We start from the raw sequence: 27,196 nt of genomic DNA, 5'->3' as shown, positions 1-27,196 counted from the left end.
CAAAAATTTTCACAATTGATTTAGCTCCTTCTTGCTCCAATCCAGCCACCAAGTTGCAGCCTCACAAGGTGTTTCACTCCTCTTTTAGAAGCAACCTTGACTTTGGTCACTCCTAGGTGTTTTTCAAGAGTCTTGCCACCAAGAGAGAACAAACTCCCAAAGCAACCACCAAAGCCTTCAAGTGGATTTCCTTTGACTTGGCCTCCTACACCTTTTAAGAAGCACTCAACCACCTTCAAGACTAGAATATTAGTGTAAAACTGAAAAGGGACAATTTAGAATAGCTACACCAATTGGTGGAAGAAAAATGAGACAAGACTAGAAAGAATTTCACAAAATTGACAAGCAAAAATTAAGGCAAATTTAGAAAGCTAGCACACAAAGGATAACCTATGAAAGGCACTAGAATGGATTACAAAATCAAAAGCTAAGATTAGAAACAAAAACAAGACACAAATGATGTGTCTGGTCAAGAAATTTATATGTAAAAATAGTACCAAAACCGAGAGCTACACTTAACAAATTTTCACTCCTATTTGGCTTTTTCTTTTGCTTTTTCTTTCTTTTATTTTTTGGCAAAATATTTTTCACTTCTTTTTCTTTTAATGTTCAGGAGTTTAAATGCCTTTTAAACACTTATATGTCTCAGTTTTAAGGTAGAAAAACTGCAACAAAAATTTCACACAAAACAAGAGGTGTTCACATGCATTTTGTAGCTAGTGCTTCACTATTTTGTATTGTTTTTAGGTCAAATTTTTAAGCACTCATTCCTTTGTTTTTCTCATGCATTTAGAACACTTACACCTCTGTTTTGTCTCTGTTTTAAGGTTAAAAAAATTGCAATAGGTTTCAGCCACACAACAAGACACAAAGAAACCTAATAAGAGAAGTGTTTAACAATTTTTTTTTGACAAAACTTTTAACAAGACATAATAGAAGCCTAAATCTAGGAAATTTGCTAGAACTAATAGCAAATTAAGAACTTAAACCTGTAAAGCAAAAGCACATATAGTAAGGTACAGATTCAAAAAGCAAAAGACACGCAAATTTCGGACACAACAACACAAAACAAAAATTAGGTCAAACAAGCTAGTCTAGGAGGTTTCAACATACAAAGGACTACACATGACTTTCTAAGACAAAACAATTGATTCAAAAACAAAATCTAAACTCAATGCATTTTGTCCAATCACGGACACATGTGAATGAATGGAAATACTCAATCAAAACAAAACGCACAAGTATAGGAACCTAAAGCACAACAAAACCGGTTTGATTCAAGAATTAGAAGAACAAGCAAATATGAATCAAACTATTATTATGTGACATTTTGGATCCATCAAAGTGTGAATAAAATCTAGATCCATTCAGCAAACATAAGAAGACATGTAATAGGAGGAAGATACAACACAGATTCAAGTAAAACAAGTTAGAAACAAAACCTCAAGAACACTAGGCTCTAGATACCAAAAATGATGGAGTTCACTTGGAGAAGGTTGATGTTCTTCAAGTGCTCCATGCTTAGGACCGTGAATGTTCTTGAGATCAAGACTCCAATGACTCTTTGAAGCTCCTTGAAGTGTTCTTCAATGGAGAAGAAGCCTTGAAGTGGTTCGGTTTTCCTTAGCTTGCATAGGAAGCTTGAGGAACCAAGTCAAAAGTAGAAGAAATTTTGAGAGGAACCTTAGAGTGTGGGTTCTCTTCGGTTTTGGAGACTCTTGAGTGAGAGAGAAAATCTGATTTATATTCTCAAAATATTCAAAAGTGAGTACATGAGAGGTAATTACAAATATATAGGGAGAGGTAGCTTCTAGGAGAAGCTAACCTTAACCATGGTTCACTAGGAACCATGGTAAGGTAAGCTTGTAGGAGAAGCTAACATTGACCATGGTTCACTTAAGAACCATGGTAAGGTAGGCTTAACCTACTAAGGTTTAGAATCTTGCAAGGCAAGCTTCAAAAACCATGAAGTGTAGCTAAGAATTTCGGCCAAGGAAGACAAGTGAGCTAGGCGGCCTTGGTTCACAATTTGCTCCATGAATTAATTTGAAAATCCTTGATTTGGTTTAGTTAGGTTCATCATATGATGATGAGACCTAGCTAAATCAAATCTATGAAAAATTAGGAGCAAAATGAGTCCAATATGTAAAATTTTGCCTAGGCCCAACTCAGGCCCAATTTCTAAGCACACTCCCTAGCTTTGCTAAATGTCACCCCTTTTTCCTACTGAAAAAAAATACAAAATGAATGTATCAAATAGGGAGGTTAAATGGAGTTAAACTCTCCAAGTAGCCTACCTTAAAATCAATATACAAACACTAGAAAAAGCAAATAAAGTGCCTCACAAATACAAAGGCAAAAATAACCTATACAAGAGACTATGCATAAATTGTACAATATACACAAGTAGAACTAGGCCTTCTCTTTATGATAGAGCATTCCAAGTGAAGAATACCTTGGGCTTGACAAGCCCACTAGTCTTCACAAGGTCCAACTCTTCCTGTATTCTTCTAGCCATAGCTCTGGTAACTGGACCCTTGGCCCATGGTCTATCAAGCTCAGTGTAAGGTAAAATAATGTGTTCCAAGGTTCTAACTCGACCTCGGGTTGAGATCTCGTGTCAAGGTTCGGACTCGACCTTGGCTTGAGAGAAAACTATTCGTATCAAGGTTCGAACTTGACCTTAACTTAAGCTAATGCATTTTATAATAAAGCAGGGTAAAATGAAGAAGTAATGATTGGAATGAGTCATTTTATTAATGTTATGGGTGTGCCTCATTAAAATCCCTCTCAGCCAAAACCCATTTTTCTATTTTTTGGGATAAATTAAAGACAGAGTCGGGAAAAGAGTGCACAGCTCATTCGTACAAGTTTAACTGAAATAAAACTTGAGATGCGTGGCATTCCAAGTCCGCGGGATGGCTTTGCCACTGAGCTCTTCTGGACGGTACGCCCCATTGTCTCAGTTTTCGGTGACTCGGAATGGGCCATCCCAGTTAGGCGCGAGCTTCCCTTCTGACGAATCTCTGCGGGCATATCCTAGTAGTCGCCACACCAAGTCGCCGGCCTTGAAGGAGCGAGGTCAGACTCGAGTGTTGTACCTACTAGAGGCTCGAAGCTTGCAGGTCTCTTCATGAATCCGAGCTTCGTCTCTGAGCTCGTCAACCAGGTCAAGGTTGACTGCTATCTCCTGAGCGTTCTACTCATTGTCGAAAACTTGGCGTCAATGAGATGCCTCTTCAACTTCCATTGGGATCATGGCGTCAGCTCCATAGGTTAGCTTGTAAGGCATTTCCTGCGTCGTTGATTGGAGGGTGCAATGGTACGCCTAGAGGATGTTGGGGAGCTCGTCGGCTCATTGTCCTTTGGCGCTTCCCAGCCGCTTCTTGAGTTCTTGGAGGATCATTTTGTTTGCGGCTTCAGCCTGGCCATTGGTTTGGGGGTGCTCCACCGAGGTCGGGAGGTGTTTGACGCCGAGCTCGCAGAGGAAGTCCTCGAAGCTCTGTGCGATGAACTGTCTGTCATTATCGGTAACAAGGGAATGTGGGATGCCAAACCTGCATATGATGCTCTTCCAAGTGAAATTTTGTATGTTCTCGGTGGTGATCTTGGCGAGTGGGCATGCCTCGATCCACTTGGTGAAGTATTCGATTGCCACTAAGAGGAATTTGAGCGGACCCTTTACAGGGGGAATGGTCCTAGAATGTCCACTCCCCACTAGGCGAAAGGCCACGACGACATCATCTGGTGGAGAGCTTCGGGCAGCTGTCGATGTGTATTGCCGAACTGCTGGCATTCCTTGCATCTTTGCACGTACGCTTGGCAGTCCGACTTCAATGTGGGCTAGTAGTATCCAGCTCAGAGTACCTTGGTCGCCATTGAGCATGCTCCAGAGTGCATACCGCATATCTCTCGATGTATCTCCTCAATGACATACGTAGCTTGAGGCTCGGCCAGGCATTTGAGCAATGGGGCAGAGATGCCGCGTTTGAACAGTTCGTCTCCGACAATGACGAACTTAGCTGACCTTACCCTCAACTTCCGAGCTTCATCTTTATCCTCGGGCAAAGTTCCCTCCTTTAAATAATTCCAAATTCCTGTCATCCATCCGTGGTCTCTACTATCACTAGTTTTGACGACCTTGTCGTCTAAGTTGGGTGAATGCAGGGTCTCCTGAATGATGGTTCGATGTTGCCCAAGGCGTTTGGTACTGGCGAGCTTCGATAGGATGTTGGCTCTGGCATTTTTTTCTCGTGGTACATGATGTATGGTGAACTCGTCGAAGGACGAGAGCTACTGTGATGCCACATGAAAGTACCTTTGCAAAAGGGTGTCCTTGGTCTGGTATGCCCCGCTGAGCTGCTCTACCATGAGCTTTAAGTCGTTGTTACAACTCACTCTCCGCGCTTCGAGGTCGTGAGCTAACCTTAGCCCTACGAGAAGCGCTTCGTATTCTGCTTGGTTGTTTGTCACTTTGAAGCCAAACTTGAGAGATTGCTCCAAGGTGACCTGATTTGGCCCTTCCAAAATAATACCTGCACCACTGCCCTTAGAGTTGGAGGATCCATCAACATGTAAAATCCATACCTGTTTTTCGTCAACCGAGGTTGGAGTTAGTTTGGCCACAAAATCTGCCAGGCATTGGGCTTTCAGGGGGCCGCGACTCTCATACTTGATGCCGAACTCAGACAATTCTACCGACCATGATATCATCCATCCGGCGAGCTCCGACTTTCTCAGGATTTGTTTGATTGGATAGTCGGTTTTGACGACCACCTAGTGGCTTTGAAAGTAAGGTCGGAGACGTCGAGCTGCGGTGACAAGTGCTAGTGCGAGCTTCTCAATCATCTGATACCGTTTCTCCGTGTCTTGGAGAACTCGGCTGATAAAGTAGATTGGCGTCTGCACTTTCTAGTGCTCTTGTACTATAACTGCGCTGATTGCGCCTTCTGCCACGGCCAGGTAGAGGAGGAGGTCAGCGTGGTGATCCGACCTCTAGAGGATTGGCAGAGTCGTGAGGAAGGCTTTGAAGCTCTTGAAAGCCTCTTCGCACTGGTTTGTCCACTCGAAATTCTTCGGCTTTCGCAGCAGGGTTAAGATGGGCCCTGCTTTCTCCGCCAACCTGGGGATGAAACATGAAAGAGAGACCAACCTTCCTGCTAGGCGTTGGACGTCTTTCACAGTCTGGGGTATCTGCATCTGGATGATGGCTTTGCATTTCTCCGGGTTGGCCTTAATGCCCCTGTTGGTGCTCATGAAGCCAAGGAATTTACCTCCCTGGACACCGAAGACACACTTCTCTGGGTTGAGACGCATGTTGTGCTTCCTGATCTAACTGAACACCTCGGCTAAGTCGGCAGCATGACCTTCGGTGGAAGTGGTTTTGACCACCATGTCGTCAACGTAGACCTCCATATTTCGCCCAATCTGTTGGTGGAAAACCTTGTCCATCAGTCGTTGGTAAGTGGCCCTTGCATTTTTGAGACCGAATGGCATCACTCGGTAGCAAAAATTGGCGTGGTCAGTGATGAACGACGTGTGCACTTTGTCTGGTGGGTACATCATGATCTGGTTGTACCCAGAGTAGGCATCTAGGAAGCTGAGGAGGGCGTGCCCGGATGCTCCATCGACCAGCCTGTCGATGCTTGGTAAGGGGTACGAGTCCTTGGGGCATGCTTTGTTCAAGTCGGTGTAGTCGACGCACATACGCCACTTCCCCGAGCTCTTCTTCACCAGTACCACGTTTGCCAACACGTGGTGTATCTGACTTCGCGGATGAAGCCCGCGTTTAGCAGCTTTTGTGTCTCGGTGATGATAGCTTCTCGTCTTTCACCACCGACCTTCCTCTTTCTCTGGGCCACTGGTTTTGCCTCCTTGTGGATTGCCAGCCTGTGACAGATAAAGTTAGCGTCGATACTTGGCATGTCAGCGTTGGACCAAGCAAAGAGGTCGGCTTTCTTGGAAATTTCGGCTTCAATTTGCCGTCGTAACTCCGGGTTTAGCTGCCTGCTTATTTTGGTGCATTGCCTAGGGAGTTTGCCGATCTGGAGGTCATCGAGCTCATCAATGGGACTCGGCCGTTCCTCATGGGAGTTCGACCTCGGATCTAGGTCAGTGTGTCCACGTGGTTGATATGAGCCACTGTAGGAGGGTCACTTTTGCGGCGCTCCTCGGATGGTGAGACCTTCAAACTTTCAACGTAGCATTGTCGAGCTGTCTTCTGGTTCGCCCTGACGGAGATGACCTTACCACCACTCCTTGGGAATTTTATTGTGAGGTGCGGGGTAGACACCACTGCCCCGAGTTGGTTCAACATCGGCCTTCCAATGATTATGTTGTAAGACGTGTTGGCTTCCACGAGGAGGTATCAAACCATGATCCGCCTTGAGTCAGGAGAGGTCCCGAAGGTTGTCAGCAGGTCCACATACCCTCGAGTGTGAACTCGCTCTCCTGCAAAACCGACTAGGGGTTTTGTGTGAGGTTGGATGAGGGAGTGAGGGATGTCTAACCTGAGGAACGTCGGCCAGTATAGGACGTCAGCCGAGCTGCCTTGGTCGATCAGCATCTTGTGGACCTCCCAGTTGGCGACCTCCACAGCGATGACCATTGGGTATCTTGATTTGGACAGATGCCAGTGTAGTCATCGTCGGTGAAGGTGATCGGTGGTGAGCTTTGGTGCAAGGCCGAGGTAGCGGAGTGGACATTGTTGATGCTGCGCAGGTATCTTTTTCGCGTCGAGCTGCTGGAGCCTCCCCCTGTGAAACCACCTGCAATTGTGTTGATAACTCCCCGCAAGGGAGCTAAACCTGTTTCTTGGCTTACCTCGGCCTGCACTACGTGATGGAGCTAGGATGAAGAGGATTGAAGTTCTCCATTAGTTCCATGCTTAGGACCGTGAACTCTTGAGGTGTTCTTAGAGACTTTGAAGCTCCATGAAGAAACCTTCCATGGAGGAGAAGTCTTCAAGGTAATTCGGTTACTCCTAGCTTTGTGTAGAAGCTTGAGGAACCAAAGTGAAGGTTGAAAACCTTGGATAGAAAACCTAGGAAAGAACTCTCTACGGTTTTATGACTCTTGAGTGGGAGAGAAATTCAGATTTTATTTCTCAAATTTGTCAAAAGTGAGTACAAGAGAGGTATTTACAAATATATAGGGAGAGGTAGCTTCTAGGAGAAGCTAACCTTAACCATGGTTCACTAGGAACCATGGTAAGGTAAGCTTTAACTCCCACGATTTAGCTAGCTTGTAGGAGAAGCTAACCTTGACCATGGTTCACTTAAGAACCATGGTAAGGTAAGCTTACCCTACTAAGGTTTAGAACCTTGCAAGGCAAGCTTCAAACCTTGAAGAGTAGACATGAGAAATTCGGCCAAGAACAAAGGTAGTAGGCTAGGCGGCCTTGGGGTCATTTGGCTCCATGAATTAATTCAAAAATATTTGATTTGGTTTAGTTAGGTTCATCATATGATGATGAGACCTAGCTAAATCAAAACTTTGAAAAATTAGGAGCAAAATGAGTCCAATATGCAAAATTTTGCCTAGGCCCAGTTCTGGCCCAATTACTAGTCACACCCTCAAACATTGCTAAATGCCACCCCTTTTTCCCTACTGAGAAAATACAAAATGAATGTATCAACTAGGGAGGTTAAATGGAGCTAAACTCTCCAAGTAGCCTACCTTAAAAACAATATACAATCACTAGGAAAAAGCAAGTAAAGTGCCTCACAAATACAAAGGCAAAATAACCTATACAAGAGACTATTTACAAAATATATGAAAAAGGTCTTTAATATCATCCCATTCCTCTTGGTTCTTTCAGTATATCACCTCTTGGATTCCTTGGCCTTGGCCATAGTCTATCACTACGCCACCAGTGTTTTGTTGAGATCTAGAGGGTTGGTTTGTGCGGTTGGCCGAACCGCGACCTCGCCCTCATCCTCGTCTATTGTAGCCTCCTCGGTGACCTTGCTGTCGTTGGACGTATTGCCCGAGGTGACCCGCCTGGACGGGTTCCTCTATACGGTCTCTGAGTGTGCGACATTCCTCGGTGGTGTGACCGTGGTTTTTGTGGTACCTGCAGTGCTTTGACCTATTTGCGTTATTGGGATTGTGCCCGGGTGGTGGCAGAGTGAGCAAGTTGTTGTTGTTGGCTTCCTCCAGGATGTGCACTCGGGGCGCACTCAGGGGGGTGTAAAAGTCGTACCTCCCTCCTTTATTTGCCCTAGCTGCCTTCTTGAACTGGCTGTCATTGGTGACCTTCATCTTGTCTTTGTGACCATGATATGGCTTTGCCTGTGTTTTGCCACGAACCTGGTCACGGAAAACGGAATGCTCTTCCATCTGGATGTACCCTGCTGCTCGGGCACGGAGTTCATCCATGTCAAGGGGAGCTCGTCGACACATGCTATCCATGAAAGGTCCAGGCTTGAACGCCATGAGCATGGCGTGTAGGGCGACCTCGGGATTCAGATTCCGAATCTTGACCGAGATGTTGGCGAAGCGCTCCATGAACGCCCTTAGTGACTCGTCATCGCCCTGCCTAAGACGGGCCAAGGCGGCTGATGTGACATGATGAGGCCGACTCGTGGCATACTACGCCGTGAATCGCCTTACTAGAGTGTCGAAGCTGTCAATCGACTCAGCTGGTAATTGGGTGTACCAATTGAGTGTGGCCCCCTTGAGCGAGGTCAGGAAAACCCTACACAGAATAGCATCTTCGTTAGTGTAAAGGTTTACCTATGTAATGTACAGGTCGATGTGCTCGTCTGGATCCGTCGTGCCGTCATAGCGGTCAATGTGGAGGGACTTCCAGCCAAAAGGTAGAGGCGTCTCCATGATGCCATCCATAAAAGAATGGCGACGAATGCTCGCCTGATTTCCAGAAGCCAGGGGAGGAGCATTGCTGACTTCATGGGCTGACCTGTTCGTTGGTGCGTGCGACCGATGTGTGGCAGGCTTGGGAGTCGGTGCCCTAGGTGCAGTTGGTGGTTGAGAAACCGAGTGCCCCTCTTCCTCGTGTTGATTACTCGGTTGAGGGAGTTGATCAGAAGGGCACTGAGGAAGCTGGGCGCGAATACGCTCATTCTCGGTGCGTAGCGCTGCTAGGTCAGTCTCGTTCACGGCTCGCAGCGCTGCCAGGTCGGTTTCGTGCTTGGCACGAATACTTTTCCGGTCGACGGCGTGCTGCTACCGCATCTGTTCGACCTGGTCGATCAGTCTTCTCAATGCTGCTTCGCTGTCCATGTTTGTCGTGCGATCGACGTCATCTGTTGGCTTCGAGTGAAAACCATAAGCGTGGCCGATAAGAGCTTTCTTGATCGGCCCCACGGTGGGTGCCAAATGTTCTTACCGGAGATCGGTCGTAGGGACGACCTGCTGGGCAAGATTGGTGAGCCTCCTTTGCTAAGTACGATTGTTGTTCCAAGGCGGGAGTGGTACTTGCAAAAGAGACTCCGATGCTAAAGTTAGTGTTTGTGGATGTATATGTCTCGTATAAGTAATGCACGTACCTTAATGTGAATTAGGGTTTTGCTGGGCTTTGGGCCCGAGGTCAGTTATGACCTGTTTGGATAGCGGTCCTTGTCTTGATCGACGTCGCCTAGCGCGTGTCCGAGGTTGACTTGCGTTGTGATGTCGAGTTAGAGCTCAGCATTGCGGTACGGATAGTACAAACCATAATACGTAAGTCTTTTTAAACATTTCAATTTATTAAAAAATTACAGTAAAAACCATTTCAAATTATTTCCAGTAAAAAATTCTATATGTTGTAATTTAAACCCTAATATTTATTGATATAAAAATATAAGTTAATTTGATAAATTTACGTAAATTTTGTTGTAAAGTTTAGAAAGATGTCCTTGATATAAGAACTAATTATTATATGAATTAATCATCTATACATTACTAGTGTAAAGTTTTTTTACACTGATAACTAATCATATCTTTTAATAGTAACATGTCAGTTGCTTATTTAATGAAATAATAATAAAATAAATAACTTTAAAAGATATGATTGATTATCAGTATAAAAAATTTTAAACTGATAATACAGAGATGATTAACTCTTATTATATTCCATTGTTTTAGTGGGTTTGAAGTTCACCACCTCTTATGGCCATTATTTTGCCACTAACACACAGCTAGTATACCTTATTTTATTTTTCATTTAGCAATCTATACAAAACGTCAAAGTCATAAACGTTTTTCCTTTGTTAATCTTTTAAGACAAAACGTGAATAATTTTGACGTTTTCTTATTCTCTCTTTCATATGCGTCAACGTCATATGTAATCACGTTTTTTTTTTTCCTTGTCCCAGAATAATTTATTTTAATAAATAGTTTTTTTTAATTTATTTTGATAATTTTTATTTTTTTTATTTATTGCGGCCAAAAATGCCGGATCTCGATGATAAGCAAAACAGTGCAAAGAAATTCAAAAGAATCACATAACCGGTAAAAGCACAACAATGACAGACCCACGGAGCGGCTTCAACCGCGCTTCCAGAACCTTCCACAGCCTCGAGCCCCCTCTTCTCCTCCCTCCGCCCAATGCCACCGTCTCCGCCGCCACCTACGCCATCTCCCTCCGACGCAACTCCCCCTGGCCGGACTTCACCACCGCTCTCATCGACGCCGCCACCGGCCACCGCATCTCCTACGGCGAGCTCATCCACCGCGCCCAAACCCTAGCCTCCAACCTCGCCTCCGTCCTCAAACTCTCGAAAAACGACACCGCACTGATCCTCTCCCCAAACCTTCTCCAAGTTCCAATCCTCTACTTCGCGCTCCTCTCCCTTGGCGTGGTCCTCTCCCCGGCGAACCCTCTCTCCACGCGCTCCGACCTCACGCGCATCCTCCACCTCAGCAAGCCCTCCATTGTCTTCGCAGCAGCCTCCGCCGCGGAGAAAGCGCGCGAGCTTGGCCTCCGAGTGGTGCTGCTCGACTCGCCCGAGTTCGACTCGCTCATCAGGACTCGTACGGACTCTCCGAGTGAACCGGCGCGGGTGAGTCAATCCGACGTGGCGGCCATCCTTTACTCGTCGGGGACGACGGGGATGGTGAAGGGCGTGGCGCTGACGCACCGTAACTTGACGGCGTTGGCGGTGGAACACGACGCCGTTCGCGCGAAGAGAGAGGAGCCCGTGGTTTACCTCTTCACGGTGCCGTTTTTCCACGTGTACGGGTTCACGTTCACGGTGAAGGCGATGGTGACGTTGGACACGGTGGTGGTGATGGAGAGGTTTAGTCTTCGGGGAATGCTGAGCGCCGTGGAGAGGTTTGGCGTGACGCATGCGGCGGTGGTGCCGTCTCTGGTGGTGGCTCTGACGAAGGACGGCGTCACCGACGGGTACAGTTTGAAGTCGTTGGAATCCGTGGTGTGCGGTGGGGCTCCTCTGGTAAAGGAAACTGCTCATGCTTTCAACGCCAAGTTCCCCAACGTCGCCATCATCCAGGTTTTCTTTTCGTAAATTTGTTTATAAATACTTTCAATAAAAGTTAATAAATTCATTATAAATAAATAGCGGAGCGGAAACCCTTCCTATATTTCATCTTAGATATAAAGTAATAAAAGAAAATTATATTATAAATGTATACATTATCTACCGGTATATAAATCTATCGGTTGTTTCATCTTGGAAATGAGTCGAGCTCGAGTTATGATGATTTTTTTATTTATTTTTAGTTTGAATGCAATTGGATTTAAATTTGTTGCAGCAGTTTGAATAACGTGAATTAAGACTTAAATTTTTTGAATTTTGTATATTTTAAAATTAAATTTAATAATAAAATTTAAATAAAATAATTATTTATTTTTTAAAAAGATAAAATATAAGTTATTTTATTAATTTTATAAGGTTACAAGATATAACTCTAAATAAAAATTACTACAACTAAATTTATAAATTAAAATTACACCATCTTATAGAAAATAATAAAATTTTCAATATGTAGTTATAAAATTTTAAAGTGTTTATTTTATTACTGAGGCACTTTATACTTCTAATAATTATACACAAACAAATATTAGAAATTATAAAAGATAACTTTTTTTTACATTCAAGGATATAAAGATCTACTGAAAAAGAGTGATTATTAAAATATATCCATTTATAATAGGTATAAATTATTAAATTATAATTATAATTATTTTTTAAAAGTTTTTTCAAATTTTAATAAACTAAAATTAAACATAAAGTTAGTTATATAAATTATATAGTTACATGTTGTAATCACCTGTCGTGATCACTACATTATGTGGAATTACTACTACTAGTGTAACGGCTCGCCGTGACCGTCACACTACGAAATAACACTACACACTACTAGAATATATATACTAAAATAGTATAATAAAATATTTATAACACAAGTTGCTAATCAAGCAACCAACACATACCAGTTATATACAACAAAATATGCTATTATAAGGTAGCCTACAAAAAATATCCATCTCCAGACACCTTCTGTGGCCTCTAGCAGCTATCTCACAGCCTATCTCTGTCCTGCTCCCATACAACGTATGATCATCGCAGTCCAAACCACATGGAAACATGCAAGGGTAAGCTAGAGACAATAAACAACTCATAATAATTTAATATGCAATACAACAACTATATAATCATCTTCGCATCCGACACATAAGACAAACAACATATATATTATACATCTTAACATCATTTCAACTTGATTCCACATATCAACGTTGTATCAACACTTCAACGCAACTACTGTACAAACTATTAAAATAGTTACCATACTCATCATAACAGCAACCAACCAACACATGAATTACACACCTCTCAACAACACATGTTTAAAACAACTTACAACACAGGTAATCTAGCGACACTAGTATCATCATCAACTTGTATACAATTAAGCAACTTACAACATAACAACACTATCATCATCTTCAACATACAACACAATCACAGCTTAACAACACAACAACATATGTACAGCTCATATTAATAACAAATCAACTCATCAAAAACTTATGCGTCGTCACGGATTTCAACTCGAAAATCTCCTACAACGTGGTAAGTAGTCTAAGTGGCTAGGTCCTACCGAACCGACAACACATAACACTAGTGCAAAAATAGGCTTTTACGTCACCTAATTTACGTCGGAAACACGAAAACCCGACGTTATAAAAGTGCGGTGGCACGGAGCGTAATTTTGTTGAATTATTTACGTCGGCCCTAATTGGGTCCGACGTAAATTTTAACATCTACGTCAGTTAAGCATTGTGTCCGATGTAGATGTTAAAATTTATGTTGGACCCCTTTAGGACCGACGTAAATAATCCTCACCCATTAATTAAAAGGAGGTTCACGTAGTGAAGATTTCAAATCTGGAAAAGGTTCTCCCGTGCCTCGCCTCCTCAAATCGTGGTGGAAATTTCAAATTTGGAAAAGGTTCTCCCGCGCCTCCTCAACTCGTAGTGGAGATTTCAAATCTGGAAAAGGTTCTCCCGCGCCTCCTCAAATCATGGCTGCTCCTGATTTTTGGAGCAAAATCTATTCTTGATTTTTGGAGCAAATCTGGAGCAAATCTGGAAAAGGTTTTACTTCTTGCATTTTGAACCTTGTAATTTTTTGGTGTAGTCGTTTTACGAAATAGGTAATGGAGTTATTGCCCTTAATTAAAAGGTTCTAATAGTTGTTCCTAGGTTCACTTACGGGTGTATTTGTGAAGTATTTTGGCAAATCTTTTAGCAATTCTGAGTTTTTATGCGTTACATTTTGAGTTTTTGAAGTTGGAGAAGGAAGTGGCCAAGTCCAGGTTGGAGAACGGGCCGTTCTCCAAGCAAAATGGGCCGTTCTGCTCGGAGAACGGGCCGTTCTCCAACCAGAACGGCCCGTTCTGATTGAAATCGTTTTTCTTTTTTTTTTTTTTAATTTTTCACAATTTTTTACGTCGGACCTTGTAAGGTCCGACGTAAATTTACGTCGGTTTTCGCACCCCAACGTAATTTTACGTCTCCCGCTTCTACGTCACAGCTTTTTCCAACGTAAAAGCCCTAAAATGACCGACGTAAAATGTATATTTTGTACTAGTGTAACCTTTTTGGGCTTGCTAGGTAAACAACAAATTTGGATATAAATCCACAACACGATAACAATTTCTCAGACTTTGCCACTTAAACAAGAAAGTATAGTACTCGGTTAGGAACTAAGTTCCTGACTTTGTACTTTACTCAAATTGGTCGCTTTGTAATCGGTATAGCTCGACCTTGCCCCTATACCGTGGTTGTTTTGTACATGTATGCCTCGACCTTGCCCACACACGGGATCAACTAAATCCTAGAGGAGAACAACACAACATCCACTCCAAGGGACAACTTCCCAATGAGGGTTTTTCAACAAATTGGGCTCTCAAAGCACCACAACTATCTCAATCCACACAATGGGATGAGCAACTTCGAAAATATCTCCCTTAGTCCTAGTGATCAACAACTCATCATCACAGCTTAACCAACTTACAACTTAACAGCACAGCTCAACTCAACAATTTAAACAACGTACAATTTTTCAACCCATCATCTCAATCAACTTTCAACTTAAACAACATGGTATATTAGCACAACAACTCATCAACGCTGTTTAACAACACATTTTAACAACACAACATCTCATTTCAACTTTAAACAACACAATCAACTCAACAACTTATTAGCTCAATTCATAATTTACAACTCCATCATCATAAAATAATATCTTTTCAACACATAGTATACAACATACAACTTTAAAGCAACATACAACTCTTCTCTAACAACATGGTCTACTAATAAATTTTGTATAAATCTCAACATGTCTACATATTTCACATCATGCTTTTCACAACTCACAACATTATCATTTCATCATATTTTACAACATATAAATAATTCACACATAAATATAGCAACTTTAGCAACATACCATGTATTCAACGCATTTTCTATTTGGCACAACTACTCATTTAGTTTACAACACTATACTCAATATGCATCTCTTCTTTCACTTTCTACTCATCATACATCTCAATGTAATTATACAACTCCATATGAGTTCCTAAACTCACATACAACCAAACAACATACAATCTAGCTTCCCTTACCTAAAGATTGGCTCAAAATAGCCAAGAACTGAGAAGAAGTAAAATTTCCTTTCCGAAGCTCAACCCGGAACTTCAATCCACCCAAGGCAAGCTTTCTAGTCCAGAGTCCTTCTCTCTAAAACTTCTCTCTAAAAACCTCTCCTTCTCCTCAATTGCACAACCTCTATTTATAGAAGTCTGAAGTGGCTAGAATGGCTCGTTTCAAATCCGAAACGGCCCGTTCTAGGCTCCTTCATCATGGGTAAAATTCACATGCAGAACGGTCCATTCTGAAACCAAAACGACCTGTTCTGGCACGTCTAGAACGACCCGTTCAAAAACCAGAATGGCTCGTTCTGGAGTTGAATTTAACTCACAATGACCATTTTGGAACGGCCCGTTCCAGTCCAAGATTCATAGGCCTATTTAGTAGTTTGGAACAGTCCGTTCCAGTTTGGGAACGACCCGTTCTAGGCTACTAAATCACCCATGGCCTTCTAAAATACTTACTACGTTACAACTAGCATGTGGAGTTAAGTTATTAGAACGTACAAGATTAGTAGAGGAAATATACCATACACACACACACACACACACATATATATATATATATAATTATACAGTCATTCCAAAATAATCTTACATCCTAATAACTTACCTTTGAATGGAGTGATATCGAAAAACTTCGAGGTAGAAGAAGAACACGGGACGAATTCAATGACTTGATTTGAGGTTTCCATTACCTAAATCACAACAACACCACTTAAAAGAGAATTGAGAAGAAGAGAAGAAGATTGAGAGAAAAAGAGCCCAGAAACCTTCTCTCTAGAAAGTTGAGGAAAAGAGTTTATGAGGTTTTATTCAAAACATAAACCTTATATATTATTTTCTCTATGGTCAAATCGAGTGTTTGCCCGAAAAACCCCTTCAAAGTCATATCTCATATATGTTGAGTTGAGTCGATTCATAAAATCAATCTTTAACTTAAATTTAACTTATTTGATTTATGAATGAATTAATTATCAAATCGAACTTCAAATTTAATGAATTAATTAGCACATTGAGTTTCAATTTATTTTTGAATTGGTCTGATTTATTGCAACTTTTAGTTCCAATAAAAATAATTCTGTCATCTACTTGTAAAAGAGTAAAAGACACTGATATTTTTCTTTCTTTTTTTCATAAAGACACAGATGATAACCAAAGTATTTTTTTAGTTTATTATAGAGTAATTTTTATGCTTTCAATTAATAAAAATATATTATTAATTTGAATTTTAAAATGATTATAATAGAAAAATAAATAACCTATCTATATAATAAGTTGGGACGTAATTTGACGGTAAGTTTGTAGATATAATTAAGACCACACATATTTTCTCTTTTGAGGTTTGATGAATTTTGAGAGGAGGGTGTTTATAACTTTATATATTACCCTCCCATACTCTTAAGTAATCCGAGATTTTTTAAGCGTATTAGGTAAAAAAATTGTTTCTTAACACTTTTTGAAAAATTATATATATATTTTTTTATAGATAAAGGGTGCTTATAGTTTTTTCATGAAGAAACTATAGAAATTGAATTTTTGATACGTAAATACCGTAGGGATACGGTTTAACGGAATCTGCAATAACCCGAACCGCTCCAGAGGATGCTAATCGAACGGGAACAACAGGTAGATTGTTAGCAGAGATGGAAGCCAAAATTGTGAATCAAAACAACGGGGAAGCCTTGCTTCCTGGTCAACAAGGAGAACTTTGGGTTAAAGGACCCTACGTTATGAAAGGTAATTATTATTTATTTGAATATTTTTTTTAAAAGTATTTTATAAAGTACATTTTTTATAAATTAAAGTTAGTTTATTCTTAAGTCAATTTGTAATTTTTATGGAAAAAGTTATATGATATTTTTTTTTGCAAATTAGTTAATATATAAGCTTATTTTATTTTATTTTCTTTGTATTTTGCTCTCTTAAATGTTAATAAACATTATAGTTTAATGCGAGACTTTGTGAGGTTTTCATCCATTACTATATTTTGTTTTGTAAATTAAATAAAGTTAAATCATAATTAATTGTTTGTTTGCATGCACACATGCAAATGCATTGACGATGCTAGAGTAGGTTATGTGGGTGACCCAGAAGCAACTTCAGCAACTTTGGTGGATGGGTGGTTAAGGACTGGGGACCTCTGTTATTTTGACAATGAAGGTTTCATATATGTTGTGGACAGGTTAAAAGAAATTATCAAATACAAGGGCTACCAGGTATCATATAGTTATTGAAAATTTGTATAATAATATTGATGCAAATTCTTATATGCTTCAAATGTTGGTATGTAATCAGAATTAAGGGGTTTGTATTGAAATTAATCCAACCAGTGAAATTCCAATTGTGATAATAGAACAAAATAACGCAAGTTTCTTAAAGAATTGCTTTTAATTTTTGTCATTATACAAATATTTATTATTATGAATGATATTTGTTGATATATTATTATTTGTACATTGCAGGTTGCTCCAGCAGAGCTAGAGCAGTTGCTCGTGTCTCACCCAGAGATAATTGATGCCGCAGTTATTCCGTAAGATCAAAGATTCTTCATACCTAAGTTACCTAACGACTAATTAAAAGTATTATTTTGTAATATTTTTTTTCTGCTTTTTTTAACATTTAATGTAGAAAATAATTTTATTGAATACGTTTTTCAAGTGAAAATAAATATAAAAAAAAGCTTTTGTTGTACACTATAAATGTAGTCAAGAAATATTTTTCATAGTGATCAATTTCATTTTTGACAGCCATATATAGTGATCAGTCGTTAAAACGTACAAATATTAAAAAGGAAAATAATTTCTCAAATCAGAGTAAAGACTCAAAATTTTATGACTTCTATTAAATTTAAGTAATAATAAAAAAATGTGTTAATATGTTAAAAGCATTTCTTATTTTTGAAATATATCTAAAAAAATACTTAAAATATGCTAATATAAAAGGAAAATAACTTCTTTTAAAATCAAACGATGAATATTCAAAATAAACATAGGTTTTATAAATAAATTTGCTTTTTTTTTCCTCTCAAATATATGTCATTGTTTTCATTTTATATATTTGACTACCTTTACCAAGTATTTTAAATAATTATATATATATATTTTTTCCAAATGAAATCAATTATTTTTTCACACTATTATTCAATTATGCATTATTATGTAATGGAAAGTGGTTGTTCTCCATTGTCTCATTGAAATTCATACTAAAACTGGACGTGGGAACTCAGAATTCACAAAGACACTAGTTTTTACTTTTTATATTGTATCTAACGAAGATTTAATGATCTTAACACGCCATTAACAGTTACCCTGATGAAGAAGCTGGCCAGGTACCTATGGCGTTTGTGGTAAGACAACCCCAAAGTTCTCTTCACAAAGCACAAATAATTGATTTTGTCGCCAAACAGGTGCTTGCTTTTCCCTTCTGGGTTTTCAGTTTTATTCAATGATGCATTTCAGTTGTAGGTTTTTTTTTTTGGTATATAGTTGTAGGGTATGTTTGATAACTTTCTCTGAAAATATATGTAAGAAAATAAAAAATCAAATTAGTTTTCTCATAAATTAAAATAATTATACATAAGTTAATTTATAAAAAATCATATTAATTTTATATTTTTAATTTATACACAAATTAATTTTAACTTTTAAAAAGATTTCAATTTTTTTTTCTCATGTAAGGATTTCTATAAAAAAATAAAAATTGTTCTAACATACCTTTATTTTACAATGTCAATGTGTTATTCGATGTATATAAATATTATTGATAATTATAAAATCATTATCATCATCATGAATCTAGGTATATCGTGTCTTTATAAGATAATGTGTGTTATTAATGTTTAGAAGTGTTCAAAATATTTAATTAGTATTGTGTTTGGTCTTCAAATTTTTGTAAAAATAATTAATTTTTAATATTATTTTTAATAATTTAAAAATTTAAGAATAAAATCATGAAAAAAAAAATGTAGATCAAAATGAGTAATCCCCATATTATATAGAATAGAGTAGATATAGATGAATAGATGTTATAGATTATTGGTGTGGTTTTGTTGGTTACAGGTTGCACCGTACAAGAAAATAAGGCGTGTAGCATTTGTTGATTCCATACCAAAGAATGCTGCGGGAAAGATACTTAGGAAGGACTTGAGTAAACTTGCGCTCTCCAAATTATAATGCTCATTTTTACCATTACGGGAGTGGCGTTGGAATCAGTCTTTTGTTCGGGTAAATACGACAATTTATCTTCATTCAAATTAAGAGTTTATATTTATGTGTAGAGATTGAAGAAATTTTAAAAAATGATATCCAATCTGTGACACCCATTTATCTTCAAGAATAAAACCAATTAAATTCATAAAATCTTAAATACATCTTCATAAAAATTATAAATATAATAATTCAGTTCATTGAAAGGTAAATAAATAGAGTAGTGATAAACAAAATATAATTCAATGATACTGAAATGACAAGTAAGTAATATAGTTCTTAAATTACTCCAATCCTCGGTGTCATATTGGCATCAGAGTTTTACATACACTCAGACCACTCCCTGCTCTTCTGAGAATTGAGGATCCTTGTTTGTAAAACATACAAAAGATATACCAATAACAAATAAGGAATCAGAACAATTAATAACAATTAATACTTTGAAATATAATTAATAACAATTAATATTTTGAAATATAATAATAACAATTCATACTTCAAACTATAGTAATCACGATTCATACTTTAAACTATATTAATCATAATAACAAATTCAACTTCAATTATAAACAACATCAATTTCATTCATTAACACACATAAATGCAATGCAATGCGCACTTACATCTAAATGCATGAAGTACTCGGTCATCATCATCAAGAATATACAGTTGGTACGTAAGTCTCAAGTTAACCTTAGGTTACCAACACAAAAGTGTTCCCATCAGAACACCGACAGGTTCTCACCAGAACTACAGAAAACAGGTTTCCACTAGAACCACATAATCATGCAAGAATGAACCACATAATCATCCAAGAATGATGCATGTCACAACCATGCAAATGCTTCTATATAATTTCATTGTGATCATCATATCATCCATTAATCATCAACACATATACTCATCCACATCAATTATCATCTATCATTCATAAAAATCTATACTCATTCACATCAATTATCACCCATCAAGATAGAAATCATCATTCATCAAGCATATATATATCTGTGTGTGTGTGTGTTCCTTTGTCTGTGTGTGTGTGCATTCGTGTGTGCGTGTATGCGTGTGTGTGTGTGTGGGCGTGTACGTGTGCGTGTGCGTGTGCGTGCTCTTACCCCTTACACTACAAGAAATATTAGTATTACAGACAACCAAAATCTGTAGGTAATCCAATAAATTAGTCGATAACTTACTTTTTTCGACGGATTACTAATAGACAATTATTCATCGATAAATGGCTTGTATGAAACTTTTATCGATGGATATTAAGTTGTCGATAAGTTTTTGATGGAATTACCGACTAATATATTTGTCTGTAATTATCGATAGATATGTCTGTCTGTAATTACCGACAAATATATCCGTCTATAATTTCAATTAGTAATTACAGACCGACATATTTGTCGATAGTTACAAACGGACATATCCGTCTATGATTACAGATAGACTTATTCGTCTATAATTACATATGGACATATCTATTAGTAACGTTCATATTACTTTTAAAAATCATTTTTAAATTATATTAGATTGATTATAACCCTGTTTAAAATTTTGCCAAATTAAAAAATATAAATATATTAAATCAATCATAATAATTTAAATCCAAATATGTTTAATCATTCATATAAGAAATCGTTTGAACATAGTTTAGTTATAAAAGTTGACAATAAATAAAAACATAACAAAGTAAAAGGACAACATAATATAACAGTACGATCCATAGAATTATAAAATGATGTCTAATAATTGGTATATCTAGGCGAATGTTGTTGATGTTGGTCATTAGTTTGTTCATCCTCTATTAGTTGTCAATTGCCATTATCATGTTGTTGTTGCTTTGTTGGTGACTATTTGATTATTGTTGCAGAATGTTTGGTTGTTGCTGCTGAAAAATAGTTTGCATGGTAGGTGGTAAAAATGGAAGCACAACATGACAAATGTGTTAAACTGAGTTTGATACTGAGAGTGTAAGGATTGAAACTGAGTTTGATACTAAGAGTACATCTGACATATCTGTTCTTCATTAGCTAAATCTTGTGTCAATTGAGTAATCTCCTATGTATTTTGAGGCAAACTTGAAGATTCCCCCACAAAGCTATTATCCTATTCTCATAAAAATCTCCTATACCATAACAATGTCTCTTATATTTTCCACCAACAGCTGCATTCCAACATCGATTCCTAAGTCTTTCCTCCTCAATAGGGTCTAAAGGGGTGCATTCTAAGGTGCCAGTAGTGGATCCAAAACATTGTGTAAAAATATAGTAAACATTAATAAAATTGAAGACAAATAAAAATAATTGACATAAAACACTCACATATGTTCGCCTAAATCTATCATGAGGTCAGCCACCTCCGGATCTGCATCACCTCTGAACTGAGGAGGACTACACTTCCTGAACTCAGCCATATCCCTGCTCGCATGAGACCTAGTAGGACCTGTTGCACCAGCTGCAACTCTCTCAGCATCCTCCCTAGCAAAATGTGTAGTCTGATGTTGCATCGCCATGGCCATCATCTCCGTGGCCCTGGCTATTTGATCATACTGTGGCCTCACCATACTACAAGAATTCAAACATCCTTTTAGTAACATAATACTACCACAAATCACCAAAGACCAACACATATCAGAGATATGACACAATAAAAACCTAAAGGGATCACTCTCCACAGAGTATCCATTAGACTCGACTTGCTCTGATACCATAAAAGTGTAACGACCCGCCGTGGCCGTCACCCTACGAAACAACACTACACATTACTGGAATATATATACTAAAATAGTATAATAAAATATTTACAACACAAGTTTCTAATCAAGCAACCAACAACAACTAGTTATATACAGAAAAATATGCTACTATAAGGTAGCCTACAAAAAAATATCCATCTTCAGGCACCTCCTGTGGCCCCTAGCAACTATCTCCCAGCTTATCCCTGCCCTGCTCTCATACAACGTATGATCATCGCAGTTCAAACCACATGGAAACATGCAAGGGTAAGCTAGAGACAATAAACAACTCATAATAATTAAATATGAAACACAACAACTATATAATCATCTTCACACCCGACACAAAAGACAAACAACACATATACTATACATCTTAACATCGTTTCAACTTATATTTAACATATCAACACTGATCAATACTTCAACACAACTACTGTACAAACCATTTGAAATAGTTACCATATTCATCATAACAACAACCAACACATGTATTACACATATCTCAACAACACATGTTTAAAAGTAACTTACAACATAACAACACTATCATCATCCTCAACAGGGTCAACATACAACACAATCACAGCTTAACAACACAACAACATATATACAACTCGTATCAACAACAAATCAACTCATCAACAACTTATGCGTCTTCACGCATTTCAACTCTAAGATCTCCTACAACATGGGTGAGCAGTCTAAGTGGCTAGGTTCTACCGAACCGACAACACAGAACCTTTTTAGGCTTGCTAGGTAAACAACAAATTTGGATACCAATCCACAACACGATAACGATTTCTCAGATTTCGCCACTTAAACAAGGAAATATAGTACTATGTCAGGATAGAACAGTTGGGTTTAGGCCTACCACGGCATTAGCTAGCTCAACTAAGCCACCTATGGGATTAGCCTATCGACTATCCTCCAAATACTACAACCCTCCGATACTCGGTTAGGAACTAAGTTCCCAACTTCGTACTTTACTCAAATTGGCTGCTTGTAATCGGTATAACTCGACCTGGCCCCTATACTGTGGTTGCTTTGTACACGTGTGCCTTGACCTTGCCTACACACGAGATCAACTAAGTCCTAGTGAACTTACGCTTAGGTGCTTGATCTTTGGAAAGGATCATAGAAGTAAAACTAATATTATGGCAGATACATTGATTATGATGATCATTGATCTATCATTTTTGATGATTTAAGAGTTGGATTTGATTGAAGAATTTAGAGACTTAAGCTTGGTGTGTGAGATTACCCTTAGTAGCATTGAATTGATTATGCTGAAAGTGACTAGTGAATTAATGGACGAGATAAGAGAATCCTAGGATTTAGATCCTTTCTTAGTGAACCAAGTGGAGAGGATTGGTAGAGGTATAAATAGCCTTACGAGTGGAAGTTGATGGTGTTTTGGGGTTCAAGGATAGAATTTATGTGCCTAATAATCCTGAATTAAGGAAGGTGATCTTAGAGGAAGGACGTAAGAGTACTCTTAACATTCATTTAGGAGCTACTAAGATGTATCTGAGTGGCATAGCAGAAGTGTGGTGGCCTAAGGTGAAGAGAGGAGTAGAGGAATTTGTGTACTCGTGTTTAGTATGCTAGAGTCTTTAGGACTCTTGCAACCTTTAGACATCCCATTTTGGAAGTGAGATGGTGTGTAGATAAACCTTGGTTGTAGGCTTGCCTAAGACGATTACGAAATTTGATTCTTTTTGGGTTATAGTGGATAGACTCACCAAGTTTACTTGTCTTACCCTCGTTAATAATAGACATTCCTTGGTGAGATTGTTAGAGTTGTACATCAGTAAGGTAATGAGGTTGCGTTGGAATTAAAAAGCAAGATGCAAGGAGCCTACCTATTTCTGTTTTCAGGTGAATTTCGGGGATGAAATTTCTAAAAGGAGGGGAGAATTGTAATAGCCCAATTTTCACATATTGTACGAGGGCCCAAAGCCCAATAGAGGTGATTTAGTAGCCCAGAACGGGCCGTTCCAAACTAATAAAACGAGGGTGATTTAGTATCTCAGAACGGGCCGTTTCAAAATACTAAAATTTCCTATAACCCTAGTTGGGAATGGGCCATTCCAAACATGGCCGTTATGGGTTAATATGTAACCCCAGAACGGGTCGTTCTGGTTTTAGAACGAGTCATTCTGGATGGAAAATTTTACACATGACAAAGAGTCCAGAACGGGCTATTCCAGATTTGAAATGGGCCGTTCTAGCCACTCTTGATGCCTATAAATAGAGTGCTCCGGCACTCCCAAAATTACACTTTTCAGTTCTGACTTCTTTCAGTTCTGATTTCTTTCTTTTACATTCTCTTCTTTTCCTTCTACACTCTCTGAAGACCGAGGGGCACTCAGAGGAGGAGACCAAGGAGGTCTATTTTAGTTTTAGCTACTACTTATCGAGGTACGGGGGAAAAGGGGATTATTTGTATGCAGAGTTACATGAGGGAATTGGGTAGAGAAAGAGTCCCTTAGAATTATGGGTAATTTTATAATTATTTCTGTTTGAGAAATTAATGATCCCATTAGATATTGTATGTATTGAGGATTAGAAATATATATTTAATTCGCAAAAATGATGATCTAGGAGAGAGAACGAAATTGTAGAAAAGTGCCTATGAGTTAAGTTTTGCAAAAATTGGAGGTTTTACTATTTGAGTTAAAATTCTACTAAATTGATGATTTCATCGAGTTTTATATTAATTTATAAATGTGATTGTTATATTATTTGGTAAAACTGGTGATCTAGATATGGAATGTGGTGTGATGCCTTTCTATATACATTATATCTACTATCTTATTATTGAATTGATAACATGATGTGAGTATGTTGACATGAAATGAGATGTGTGGAATGTGAATGAGATGTGATTGTGGATCCTCATACTGATGACCAGGGGTGAGCACAACCCTGGGCTGTTAAAAAGGTAGCGTGACCTTGGCATAGTGTTATGTCAGGGGTGAGCACGACCCTAGGCTGCTACAAGGATAGCATGACCTTGACATAGTATTAATTGTAAGATTTGTGATGATTGTGATTGTGGTTCCTCACACATATGACCAGGGATGAGACGACCCTGGGTAAGTGATGCTACAAGAATGGCGTGCCCTTAGCATAGTGTGGGATGAGTGAGGCAATTAATACGTATCACTTATTTCTAGAGTGGCACGACCTTGAAGTGGCGTGACCATTGGCATAATGTTAATTGCATGATTTGTGATGGATTGGTGTGATTGTGAAGTTGTGATGTGAAGTTGATGCATGATTGATAGAATTATGATATGTAGAAATGATTGTAAATATTTCATTATGTAATGAGTTATGATGAGATTACATTGTGGTGTGTTTGTATGTTCTTTACATATAGATGTTTTCTTTTCTAACCGTACAATTTGTGGGTGTTTTAGGTGAGGAAAACCCAGCTTTGAGTGGCATCTAGAATGCCAACAATTGAATTGTGGGTGTGCTCTGATATTGTGACATCGGGGCAGAGAATTCTAGGATATGAATTTTTATGTATTTGGAGTTCTACCTTTTCTTTTCAAAATAATTTGTAAACTCTTAAGTTTTACTTTTCAAGTTTTATTTTCAATTATTTTGGTTATTGAAGAAAAATTATGAAGGTTTTGTGTGAACCCTTTTACTAACGTTGAAAATTTTACTCTTTAGTTTATTACATTATTACAATATATATGTGTTGTGGTGGAAATCTAATCCCCAAGGATCCCCTTGGAAGAGGTAAGACCAAAAAGGGTGAAGGTTAATCCAAGGAGGCTCACACTTGAAGACCATTGGGCCTTTAATTAGGTCCATGGTTAGGGGACTAGAGGAGGCTTCTACAGAGGAGGTGCTTCTTAGACCTATGCTCAATATGAGTATTGAGTATATTCCTCTTTTTAGTCTCATAGTCTCTATTGTACATACATTGTATAGTTTGATTTCTTGTACCTTGTATATAGTAGATATTTGTATAGGTGTATTTTTGCCTTTGTATTTATGAGGCACTTTCTTTTCTTTTATTTTAGGTTATCCTTTAGGAATTTAGGGTATGTTACTTGGAGAATTTTGCTCCATTTGACCTTGTATTTTGGGTCATTCATTTTTATATTTTTTAGTAGTAGAAGTGGGGTGACAAATAACAAGGTGTATAGGTGCAACTAGTAATTGGGCCAGAATTGAGTCTGGGCCAAATTTTACATATTGGGCTTGTTTTACTCCATATTTTCCAAGGAATTGATTTAGCTAGGTCTCACCGTCATATGGTGAACCTAACTAAACCAACTCCAATATTTTGGATTGGATTAAGTATAGAGAAAGACAAGTGGGCCGCCTAGCTTGGAGTCTTGGCCGAATTACTTAGTTCCTCTTGCACAATTGGGAAGCTTATGCTACAAGCTTCTAACTTAGCTTGCTTCCCAAGCTTTTAAGTTAGAAACTTGCTCTAAAAGCTTCCTAAGCTAACTAGACCGGTCAAACTAAGCTAACCATGGTTCTCTTGAACCATAGTTAGCCTAGCTTGCACCACAAGTTTCCTTCACCCTATATAAACCTTTTTTTTTACATTTGTAATCACTTTTTTAACATATTTGAGAGTGAATTTCGAAATTGATCAGCAATTTTCTCTCTTCTAAAAGTCTCAACCTCTTTGATATTCATCCAATTCTCTTATCCCTTTCATAGAAGAGTGTGGTGAGAATTGAAGAGACTTATCTTTCTTCCAAGGAGTGACGTCTCTTGAGAGTGTTCCTTCACCAACCGTGGTGATTCCAAGGCTTCTCCATCCATTGGAAGCCTTGGAGAAGCTTGAGAAGAATCAAGGAGGCAAAGATCTAGGGAGAAGCTTGAAGAGGAATCAACATCAATCCGGTTTCTCAACAAGTTTTCCATCATGTTGGGGTAGTAAGGGTGTCACAAAAGCAACACACCTGAAGTAGTCTAAGAGGACATGCACGCTTAACCCTTTAATTTTACTATCAACTAGAAGGATGTACTACTAGGGTCTCATCAGGATAACGAAGCCGCAAGTTACATCCCTTGCTCACAAATAGGAAGAACTAGGACATCCAAACCACATTATCCCCCAGGAGTCTCAGAAGTTATTATA

At 38.6% G+C, this 27,196-nt stretch overlaps 3 protein-coding genes across 4 annotated transcripts; 1 reads left to right on the top strand and 2 right to left on the bottom strand.

The window, feature by feature from the left end:
- Positions 1-3,858: 3,858 nt before the first annotated feature.
- On the bottom strand, positions 3,859-4,713 carry LOC145954569 (uncharacterized). The gene is made up of 2 exons (XM_083069108.1): positions 4,319-4,713; positions 3,859-4,237 (listed from the first exon to the last, which is right to left on the bottom strand). Exons 1-2 carry the CDS (start codon positions 4,711-4,713, stop codon positions 3,859-3,861), a joined length of 774 nt encoding a protein of 257 aa, XP_082925234.1.
- Positions 4,714-4,995: 282 nt separating this feature from the next.
- Positions 4,996-5,316, bottom strand: LOC145954567 (putative mitochondrial protein AtMg00860). Its single transcript, XM_083069107.1, has one exon. The coding sequence runs from the start codon at positions 5,314-5,316 to the stop codon at positions 4,996-4,998; it is 321 nt and encodes a 106-aa protein (XP_082925233.1).
- Positions 5,317-10,377: 5,061 nt separating this feature from the next.
- Positions 10,378-26,716, top strand: LOC109788437 (4-coumarate--CoA ligase-like 9). Of its 2 annotated transcripts, none has more exons than XM_083060737.1 (7): positions 10,378-11,453; positions 16,689-16,869; positions 17,206-17,348; positions 17,595-17,662; positions 18,436-18,538; positions 19,191-19,355; positions 21,208-21,458. In XM_083060737.1, the coding sequence occupies exons 1-6, from the start codon at positions 10,467-10,469 to the stop codon at positions 19,302-19,304; spliced, it is 1,596 nt and encodes a 531-aa protein (XP_082916863.1). In that variant the 5' UTR covers positions 10,378-10,466; the 3' UTR covers positions 19,305-19,355; positions 21,208-21,458. The 2 variants fall into 2 exon arrangements, with proteins under 2 accessions (XP_082916863.1, XP_020202750.2); XM_020347161.3 differs by lacking the exon at positions 21,208-21,458 and adding an exon at positions 25,500-26,716 and having other exon boundaries at positions 10,379-11,453.
- The last annotated feature ends 480 nt before the right edge of the window (positions 26,717-27,196 follow it).

This window comes from Cajanus cajan, chromosome 1 (genome assembly GCF_000230855.2).
Source record: "Cajanus cajan strain Asha chromosome 1, NIPB_CcT2T_4, whole genome shotgun sequence".
In the NCBI taxonomy this organism is placed as follows: domain Eukaryota; kingdom Viridiplantae; phylum Streptophyta; class Magnoliopsida; order Fabales; family Fabaceae; genus Cajanus; species Cajanus cajan.
Note: the sequence above shows the minus strand (reverse complement) of the source record. Positions and strands in the feature narration are given on the sequence as shown.